The 11,087-nt window shown below is 48.2% G+C and overlaps 1 protein-coding gene across 1 annotated transcript; it reads left to right on the top strand.

The window, feature by feature from the left end:
- The first annotated feature begins 1,363 nt into the window (after window positions 1–1,363).
- On the top strand, window positions 1,364–9,093 carry HPCAL1 (hippocalcin-like 1). Its single transcript, XM_006869466.1, has 3 exons — window positions 1,364–1,782; window positions 4,846–4,951; window positions 8,996–9,093. Exons 1-3 carry the CDS (start codon window positions 1,405–1,407, stop codon window positions 9,091–9,093), a joined length of 582 nt encoding a protein of 193 aa, XP_006869528.1. The 5' UTR covers window positions 1,364–1,404.
- The last annotated feature ends 1,994 nt before the right edge of the window (window positions 9,094–11,087 follow it).

Below are 11,087 nucleotides of genomic sequence, written 5' to 3'. Positions count from 1 at the left end.
CCATCGGACATCAGCAAAGATAACCCTCATTCCACGGCCTCTTCTGAATCCAGCTTGAACCTCTGGAAGTTCTCTGTCAATGTATGCTAGCAGCCATTTCTGTATTACCATTAGTAAAACTTTACTCTCATGGGATATCAAAGATATTGTCCAATGATTTCTGCATTCCATTGGGTCACATCTCTTTGGAATAGGCACAAATATGGATCTCTTCCAATCAGTCGGCCAGATAGTTGTCTTCCAAGTTTCTTGACGTAGATGAGTGGGTGCCTCCAGTGCTGCCTCACTTTCTTGAAAGATTTCAATTTTATTCCATCAATTCCTGGAGCCTATAGGTGAACTGCATTTCCTATCTTTCATATCAGGAATCCAGTAAACACTTAAATATTCCTAACTCTCAAATCAATACAGAGTCCTGGTAGTTCAAACCCACCAACTGCTCTTCGGAAACCCTATACAGGGTCACTATGAGTCAGAACCGACTTGACAACGCTGAATAAGAGAAGCAATTATAAGTGGTTACCTCTGGGAGCATGTGTGAGACTTTTTCTTCTTTTTTTCTATTCTTTTATATGCTAAACAGTTATTAAGCCGTGTGCCTACCGTTATAGTAAGAAAACAAAATTAGGGGTGAAGTGAAAGCAATAATAATGTCTAGCAATACCATTGTACCAGGACCAGCATTACAGTCAGGCCTTGAGGAGAATGCCTTTGTGTTGTGGTTTTCTACATACCCACAGGTTCTTGAAATTTATATGTTTTCTATTTAACGTTATGCCCCTTCAGTTTAAAGTGTGTTTGCCACTTGAGAGGGGCCACACATCAACAGTGATCTGTTGTAGACATTCTTTACTGCTTTGAGAAATTCTAAATCCTCCCCTGGGAAGAGTCTTTTCAGAGCCGTAAAGGGGGCTCCCTAGAAGCGTCCTTTTCTAAGGTTATAAACTGGGCGCAGTGCCTGGAAGGGAAAAATCCACTAAGTAGAAAGGGTGTGGGACCATCCTCAGCCCTACCTCTGCCCAGAGCTGATGAGGGTGAGGAGAATCGGGGGCTAATTTCCATTCCTCTCTTCTGTATAACCTCCCAGGAAGTCAGAGTGTGTTTTGTAATCCATGGGTGGCCTGTCATAGTTTAATTGGCAGTGTTTTGGCTTCCTTAGTAGTACATAAAATAATGATGTGTCTGACCATAAGTGGGAATCTTAGCTCTATTAAAATAAGATGATTGTACAAATGATGGTTCTATTTGCGTCTCCCCCATCCTCAGCAGAGGATAGGTAAAGGGCCTTTCTCAGCTCTGCTGCGTGCCTGGAGGTGGTGGGGAACCAGACGCTGGGCGCCCCCTTGTATGTCCCCAGCTGACACCCTTTGTCTTGTAGGTGTGGTCACCACCACCCCGGCCACCATGGGCAAACAGAACAGCAAGTTGCGCCCTGAGGTGCTGCAGGACCTGAGGGAGAACACGGAATTCACTGACCATGAGCTGCAGGAGTGGTACAAGGGCTTCCTCAAGGACTGCCCCACCGGCCACCTGACCGTGGACGAGTTCAAGAAGATCTACGCCAACTTCTTCCCCTACGGCGATGCCTCCAAGTTTGCGGAGCATGTCTTCCGCACCTTTGACACCAACGGAGACGGCACCATCGATTTCCGGGAGTTCATCATCGCGCTGAGCGTGACCTCCCGAGGGAAGCTAGAGCAGAAGCTCAAGTGGGCCTTCAGCATGTACGACCTGGATGGCAATGGTTACATCAGCCGCAGCGAGATGCTGGAGATTGTGCAGGTACTGACCTCGGCCTCCCCAGTCCTGGCCAGCGCTGTGTACACAACAATGCCCTCTCGGGAGTGATTTTTAAAGCGAGCAATTGTCAGCAATGATGGAATTGGCCCTTGCAGACAGCAATGATGAAAGCCATCTTATTATTGATAAATTGATGGCTTACTGTATATCAGGCCTGCACTAAGAACGTTAATAAGTCTCACAACCCTATTTCACATAACAACACTCAGAGGTGTGAGGTCACAGAGCTGAGAATTGTAATCACTGAGGACCGCTGATGCTTCCAAGAGGCATCTGCTAAGAATCCCAGCATTTGAGAAGGCAATGGATATTTTTAATGCCCCTGTTGTTGTTAGGTGCTGGCAAGTCGATTTCCAACTCACAGCGACCTCTGGTGACAGAACAGAATTGCCCCGTAGGGTTTTCTTAGCAGTAATCTTTATGGAAGCAAATAGTCAGGACTTGCTTCCATGGAGCACCTGAATGGATTCAAACTGTCAGCCTTTTGGTTAGCAGCCAAGCAGTTAACTGTGCTAAGAACATGCCATTGTGGTCACTCAAATAAATTCTGCCACAGAAATAGCAGCATTTTGTAAGACCTCTTTTCTTTGACTTCTACCAATAGCAATAGCAGATGAGTTTGAGTAACAGATTATGCTGTTTTCCAGAAAGAAACCAAGTTTTATTCACTGCATCAGGCTGCAGGGTGTGGGGGAGAGAGCAGAGAGCCACAGAACTACTCAGTGGGCCGAAGCTATCTCTACCTGGCATCACCCCTTGTCCCTCTTCTCCCAGAGCCAAGGGGTGCAATCTGGAAATCCTTGGAAGAGTAGTGCCTATATATAAGGATCTTAGGGTTAAACCTTGAGTTGTTGTTGGTGGTGGTGGTGTTAAGTGCCGCCAAAGTGAGTTCCGACCCATAGCGACCTTGTATTGGGTTTCCGAAGAGTGGCTGGTGAGCTTGAACCATTGACCTTGTGGTTCAAGCCGACTTTGCATTAACCCACAGTGCCACACCAGGACTCCAAACTTTGAGTAATGGATATCAGAGCCATGAACTCCTATAGTGGCAGCAACTACACTGAGAAGTAACCAAACTATTTCCAAAATAGATGGGATTTTGGAACCGTGAGAATAAATGAACCTGGATTTGAGGGAATTCTGTGGACCCATTGCCACCACCTGGCTCTTAGCTATAAGAAATGGGCAATGTAGAATTCTATTTCCCAAGAGTCATTTACCCCTATCGATTTGTGAACCCTTAAGAGCCCTTGTGTGGTGCTGTGGGTTAATGCACCAGACTGCAAAGCCATCTGAACTGCAAAGTTGGCAGTTCAAACTTACCATCTGCTCCTCGGAAACCCTATATAAGGTTGCTATGTGTCGGAACTGACGCTACGGCACTTAACAACAACAAGAAGATTCAGCTACCATCAAGTCAGTTTCAACTTATGCTGGCCCATGTATGTCAGAGTAGAACTGTGCTCCATAGCATTTCCAATGGCTGGGGGGTTTTTTGTGTTTTTTTTCCAGTAGATTGCCAGGACCTTCTTCTGAGGTACCTCTAGGTAGACTTGAACCTTCAACTTTTATATTAGTAGCCAAGTGTGCTACCATTTTCACCACCCAGGGACTCTGCAAACCTGCACCCAATTGTAAATGGACATCCCAGTCTCTGGTTGAGCATATTGGCCTGGTCAAAACCTGAAGACTCCATTGGTCTCACTCAAGGCAGTGAGGGGCAACCCCTCTTATCCAAATGGAATCTGGTTTCTAGACTGCCAACCTAACTTCCCAAATCCCCAAAACCTCCTCTAACACCTTTCCATGTATCCCTAGCTTGCTGGGTGATGTTTCACATGGGACACCTGGTTACTGTACATTTCTCACATTGGATTTGTGTTTAAAGTACTTTCAGAAGCCTACCAGGAGACCTTGGAGAGCTCAACTTTGCAATTAGTTCTATGCTTGTAGAATCTCCTTGGCCCTGTCCAGGGAGCCTGTCCTGTATGTATGTGGGATGTATAGATAGGCTGTGATGAATACAGGCCACCTAGTGGTACAAGGCTGATGGGAGAATAGGGCAAGCCTGGGCAGCCTTAGCCTAGGATGGTGGCTGAGGAGGCAGAGTACCGCATAATATACATCCAGAAATCTTGGGATCATTCTCTCTCTCTTTTACAATATAATGGCTTGCCAGATGTCTCTTGTTCTCGGTCAGTTTTTGGAATGAGAGTACCAGCCAAGCCACTTCTATATAGAATACTCAGCAAATCCCCACAATGGGACCACCCTCCCATAATGAGTAACATTGCACGTTACTTATTATGCCCTCATGCTCCCCTTCCACACACACCCACCCAAACACACACGTAAACCTACCCACCGAGTAGGACCACTCAGCTTGCTCCTGGAAACCTGTAGATCTTGGACAGGGGCTCACAGAGATGACTGGTCACAGGGACTGCATCCTCTGACAGCAGCTCCATAAAGAAATGGGTGTCTCCATTCCACTTCCACTGTGGAGATGTAGGGCCGCCTTGATTCCTGTCCTTTCAGGGTTCTTCCTTTGAGTTTGGGGGTTATGCCTTTTTTTTTTCTATCTCATTGAGTTATAATAATCATATTTGTTGTTGTTGTTAAGTGCCTTCAAGTCGGTTCCGACCCATAGCGACCCTGTACAGGGTTTCCGAGGGTGTAAATCCTTACGGGAGTAGAAAGCCTATAGTGAAGTGCATATAGCTAAATGAGTAGCGTGGAACATTTTTACCACGACCATTAGTGAGTTACAAAACTGCAATGAATTACATTCCCAGCTCTCCAGAATGTTCCCTCAGGTCCCGCCCGTGCCACCCCCCACCCCAGACAACCTGTATTCTTAACTGCTGTCCATGTAGATTTGTTTTTCCTGTCCTTGAACTTGAATGCATAAACATGTCTGGCATTATTCGCTCCCATCAGTACGATTGGAGCCCACAGCCAGTGACCACCTGACCTCTCCCTTTATTGCTGTGGGCTGGGTGGGTGCTTAGTAATCACCCTGACTACTGTGTGCCTCTCCTACAGGCTATATATAAAATGGTGTCCTCAGTGATGAAAATGCCCGAGGACGAGTCCACTCCAGAGAAACGGACAGACAAGATCTTCCGACAGATGGACACAAACAATGACGGTAAGCAGCAGACTGTGTGTGTGTGTGTGCACATGCACAGCCCTATGGGAAATCACGATGTATTTCAGACACTTCTCTCTCCTCTGCAGCATCTCATGCACCCCAGCCCACCCCGCCACTCTCCTGCCCAGCCTGACTTAGTTGTCCTGCAGAAGACCCAGGATTTGGAATCAGGGTAGTCTGGTCCTGAGTCCTCTAGGGCCCTGAGCCACAGTCTCCTCACTTATTAAATGGAGACAATGTGTTAGGATTGGAGGGAGGAAGGTGTGCTGACCTCCCTCTGGGCTCTGCTGGGCTGAGATCAGAGAGTCCAGGCAGTGAGGTCCTGGGAAGCTGGCTGTTCCTTATTTGTCTTCTGAGATGTAAGGCTCCCAGGTGACCCCAGGAGTCTAGGCAAGTGCTGTTAGGAGGTACATTTCTGCATCTGCCCACAGCAGCTTTGCCCATTGCCCCTGGGGCCATACTATAGCAGACTTGATGGGTCTTAGAAGGAGCTGAGCAGTAACAGTAACAGTGGGTAGCCCATCTCAGCTTCCTACTCTGCAGAGGTTCTGAGATTCTGTTAGGATGAAGCTGAGGATACAGTACTTCTTTCAGACTTTATCAAATGGAGTCGCAGAACAAGATCTGATTTGCTTTTAAACAATGAAGAAAAATAGCATTTAGAAAAGAAAAGAGTATACTCCCTGGGTTGTGATGAAGATTGAAAATCAGCTAATGATACATAGAAGTGCTTTGTAAACTCAAAAGGGCCCCACATAGGTGAGTTAAAAGACCAAGCCAGCAGGGAGACAAGGTTTTCCATATAAATACAGACAGAATAAAGCATTGTTGTTGTTAAGTACTGTTGAGTCAGTTCTGACCCATAGCGACCCTGTATAGTGTTTCTGAGGAGCAGCTGGTGAACTTGAACTGCCGAACTTGCAGTTCAAACGGCTTTGCAGCCTGGTGCATTAACCCACAGCACCACACCATAGCAGACAGCAATTCAACCATTTTCAAAACATATTCACACAAAAAACAAGGCCGTCTTGTACCTACCATTGCCTTTGGTGCTGGTGGTGCTCTGCCATTGAGTTGGTTCCAACTCACAGTGAACCTGTATAGGGTTTCTGAGGCTGTAAATCTTTACAAGAGCAGAAAGTCTCATCTTTCTCCCACAAAATTCATTCAAATCATGTTTCTAACCGCCAGTGTGGCAAGGCACAGACTTTGACAGACATGCACTGAGTCTTGGCTTTCACAAGCCTCAATTGACTCCTTTGTGAAATGGGGATTAGAAATCTAATCTCCTGTGGTTGTAAGGATTCATTGTAAAACTCTGAACAGAGCACTAGGTACTCAACAAATAGTGGCTCCTCTTTCTAAACTCACAGTGTCACAAGATCAGCTGCCCATCACCACACTCAGCCCCTTGACGTGATTCCCCAGCACACCCCAGCCCCATGCCGTTAGAGGGCCAGCTGAGCCGCATGCCCTGTGGCCTTCCTAACTTGTTTGTGAGCTTGGAGGGTACACTCCACTTGCTAATGTGCCCCCAGGGACAAAGCACTTCCTCCCGTGAGCCCAGATGTACTCTCAGTCCCGAGGGCTCCAGGAGGGAAATGAAGCCATCACATCAGAGAAGCTGGGGTTACAGCCAGGATGCCCACTAGGATGAATGGAGAGCATGATCCCTGAACCCTCCCAGATTGCCCAAACTTTGCCCCAGCAACCCTGGCCACCCCAGAAAAGCTGGGCTCTGCCCCAATCTCTCCATGGCAAGGTGCCATTTTAAAGCCACTGTCTCCTGTTTAACTTTCACTCAAGCAGCCCATCTGAATTGAATCCAGTCAAGGCTGACAGCCACCCCAGCACAGATCAGCCCCTGCCATGCCATCCTCAGGCCCCTCGTCTGTCCTGCTGTCTGTGAGGAATGGGCAGTGGGGCTGGTGCCTTCACAGCAATATCATCTCAGCAAGTCCTCAGGAGCTTTTCCTGGGCCAGCTCAAGGCCTCTCCTGTGGCTGCCCTGCACTCTAAGGCTAGGAGAACGTAGGGTGCAGGGAGTGAGGATGGGAGAGAGAGCTGGAACTGCCTGGTAAGATTTCTCCCTCTGACTTTTGGGCCCTTGAAAGCCCCAGACTTGCAACCAAGGAAACCTCCACACCCAGTCTGCTGCTGTGAGCAACCAGGGACTTGAGGTGTGGGGGTGTGGTTGGTAAGCCACCACCAGCCACATGAAGAGAGTAAGTGCCTTTGGAGAGCCTTGTGTGTCTGTCTGCAAAGGCACCATCTCCTCTGCTAAGGGAGTGGCCATCCGTTGCCATACACCCTCCCATTCCCAGGCCTCTCCCTGGCCTGGTCATTGTTAGTTTCCTGGAGGCATATACAGAGCGTATGGACCAGGGATGCTGGGGGCCTGAGAGGAGGAGGGTGGGCCCTGTCTGTATTCCTGGCTATTTCTCTGCAATGAACTTTATACCCAAACCCACTGCTATCCAGTCATCTCCAACTCATAGTGACTGTATGTGTTGTTGTTGTTGTTAAGTGCCATCAAGTTGGTTCTGACTCATAGCAACCCTGTATAGGATTCCCAAGGAGCAGCTGGCAGGTTTGACCCACCAACCTTGCGGTTAGTAGTCCAGTGCTGATCCTACAGCGCCACACCAAGTCTGTATGTTGTTGTTGTTGTTGTTAGGTGCCATCGAGTTAGCACCAACTCACAGCGACCCTATGCACAGCAGAACGAAACACTGCCCAATCCTGGGCCAACCTCACTACTGTTGCCATGCTTGAGTCCATCGATGCTGCCACTTGGCCAATCCATCTCATTGGGGGGTCTTCCTCTTTTTCTCTGACCCTCCACCTTACCAAACATGAAGCCTCTATAGTATTGGCTAATTTCCAAGTGTGTCCTCCATGCCAGGCACTGTGATGGACCCCACTCATGTGCATCTCCCCCAGGAGCCTTTTGAGGTAGGTATCCCCACTATCCCATTTTACAGACAAAGACACTGAGGCACAGAAAGGTGACTGGCTTCCCTATTAGCTTTATAACAGTCCTGTGAAGCACTTGTCACTATTCCATGTCAGAGCAGAAGGGCCTGAGACTCAATGGCCTTAGAAGACTCCCTAAGGCACAGTCTACTTCAAACCAAATCATTTGACCCCAGGCTTTCCCCACAAAGCAAATAGACTGCAGACTAGAAAGCTGACCGTCACCTTCCCTGAGCACATCATATTCCAATGGGAAGAGTTATAAAAGTGTGTCTTGGCTTTGTTGTTACTAAGTGCTGTCGAGTTGGTTTTGACTCATAGCGACCCTGTATAGGGTTTTTGAGGAGCAGCTGGTGAGTTTAAATCCCTGACCTTGAGGTTAGCAGTCCTGTGCTTACCCTACAGGGGAGTAACAAACAAATGCTCTGGTGACCACCATGTGACTCATTAAGAAATAATTGTGTGAGAGAAGAGCATATGGTCAGAAAAGCTAATCCCGTACCACAGCTCAACAGCCTCAGCAAAGGCCATCTCTTTGCTTGACAAGTCATATATTCCTATTATGTAAGAAGTGGAGTGATTTTCAAAGCCTTCAAATTACCCTCATCAGCCACATCATAACACCATACTGAGCACATTCTTTTAGTTGCCCAGTGTTTTTCAGTGAGCCATGGTGGTAAAAAAAACAAAGCACACACATTTTTCAGAAGTGCCCATGAAGTGAGTGGAGAGATGCTGACATAGTCCAGCTTCCAGGAGACTCAAAATTGAAAGGGAGAAAAAAAAAAGTGGGGGTGTGGAGGAGTATTCCTGACATGAAATTTGTTTACATCTTCCCAGGAACGTAAGAAGAGCAGTGTTGTTATTGTTAAGTGTTAAGTCAGGTCTGACTCACAGCGACCCTGTATAGGGTTTCCAAGGAGCAGCTGGTGGGTTTGAAACGCTGACTGTGCCATTCAAACCGACCTTGCAGTCCAGTGCATTAACTCTCAAGGCCACACCAGGACCCCAAGAAGAGCAGTGAGCACTGGCTAATTCTGACTTCTCCCGTCCTCTGTCCTTGCAGGCAAACTGTCCCTGGAAGAGTTTATTAAAGGTGCCAAGAGTGACCCTTCCATCGTCCGACTGTTACAGTGTGACCCCAGCAGTGCAAGCCAGTTCTAAGGAAACGGGTGTCTGGACAGTCACAGAGAAGCACACGGGCTTGTCTTGCCGTTTAAGCTTTGCTTGCAAAAGTGGATGTCTCCTCAATCATTCTTGCTCTTCCCGGCCCAGTGCCCCAGCGACACATCCCGGCTGGCTGCGCCTCCCTCCTCCACCCGACCAGTGAGACATTCCTCCAGTCCTGCCCCCTCTGGGCCTCTTCCTTTCCAGGGTGACTCACCGGCTGTGTTTACACGCAGGATTTCAAGTGTTCTCAGATCCTGGGGTAGCCTTCCTCCTGCAGGCAGCCCCAGTGCACAACACTGAAGATTCTAGGTAGGACTCTCTAAGACAGCGCCAAGGCCAGATGATTTATTTTGTAATCCCAGGTGACTCTGCTGGAGAGGGAGATGTAGGGACAGAAATGGAGTGAGAGTGGACAGATCGAGTCCTTCCCCCAAGCATGGCTCCACCACCGATCTTGTTTGTTTGTTTTCTCTGACCAAAACTGCTTGCATTTATATATACCGTGGTCTTCTTTCTTTTCATATATAAATTATATGTATGGTGAAATACAATGTACCGCGTCGGTCCCCTATTTAATGCCTCTGACTGCCTTCCTCGTGGCCTGCAACTCCTCCGAACCTGGCTGTCCTGTGGTATTTATGCACTGTCACATCACCCACTCCCGGAGGACATGCATGTGTGCCTAGCGCCCTCCAGACCCTGTCGTCCATGTAGTGAGTGCAGATGTGTGGTGAAGGTCTGTTCTCCCTGTTGATTGGTCTGGCATTTCCTGTATTCAAATGATCAAATAAACGGAATTATCTGGATCGTGTGTTTGCCTGTAAAAGTCCCCACTCTGGTGGGTGTAGCACTCAGTGATTATCCATCAGTGGTGGAGTCATTTGGCCGCAGCTGCTTTTTGCAAGCTCCATTCCCTCCCGTGTCCCTTTAGCCATGGCCTGCTCTTCCATATCTGCCTCACTCCAGGAAATATTCATGGAATTAAAGGTGACTGGTTTGGTGGGTATGTCTGTCACACTCTGCCTCCCTCCTTCCTTCCCTTTCTCTCTGAGATTTTTATCCACAAGCCTGCAGGGAGGCACCTGCCTTGAAGAAAAGCACATGGGGCAGCGGGAAGCAGCTTGGGCCTGGAGGGCTGACACTCCTGGTCTCTTACTCTGCCTTCCCTGTGGCAGTCAGAACACCTCCAACAGCAGCAGAAAACCCAGCTGACATGATAGGGATGTTTGTCTCGTGTGCGATGCGTTCTAGGCTTAGCTAAGCAGCAGCTTGGCAGGGTCATTGAGGGCCCAGGCTTCTTTCCACCATCCTTACTGCCCACCTCAAAGAGCCTGTTTTTGTTCTCAAACTGGTCGTCTCACAGCTGTCATTGTCCCAGGCAGCACAGCAAACACATGAACACTGATCAGCAGGACATGAAGCGCCATGTTCCTATTCCACCACTGAGAGAGAGGATTGCATGCCCAGAATCCTCCCCCACCCCCCAACCTCACATCCAAACTGCCCAATGCCCAAAACACCCAGACCAGTGCCTGAGCTAGGGGAGTTTAAGCCCATTAAGATGACTTCCCCCTCCCCCATCAAAGAACATGTTACTTAGAAGCAGGTTGCCTTCAAGGACAGAACCCGTTAGGAGACTAGAAGTCCAGATTCATGGCACTATGTGTGAGGTCGGCTCTGGGGGCTGGTCACTGTCTATTCCAGCCTCTGTGGCCCCGTGTCCCATGGCATCTTCATATGGCATCTATTCTTTTAATAGTTCATAAGTGATTAAGTTTACAGCAAACTCTATGTTGATATGACCTAATTAACGTAATAAAACCCTATTCCCAAATAGGATTGCATCCACAGATACAAAGGTCTGGATCCCAATGCATTTTGGGAGGGCATAATTCAGCCCATGCCAGAATTGAGGTTCTCTTCTCATCTGTCAGTTGGTCGTACTGTGGTGACTTGTGAGTTGCTGTGATTCTGGAAGCTATGCCACC

This window comes from Chrysochloris asiatica, unplaced genomic scaffold, assembly GCF_000296735.1.
Source record: "Chrysochloris asiatica unplaced genomic scaffold, ChrAsi1.0 scaffold00131, whole genome shotgun sequence".
In the NCBI taxonomy this organism is placed as follows: domain Eukaryota; kingdom Metazoa; phylum Chordata; class Mammalia; order Afrosoricida; family Chrysochloridae; genus Chrysochloris; species Chrysochloris asiatica.
Note: the sequence above shows the minus strand (reverse complement) of the source record. Positions and strands in the feature narration are given on the sequence as shown.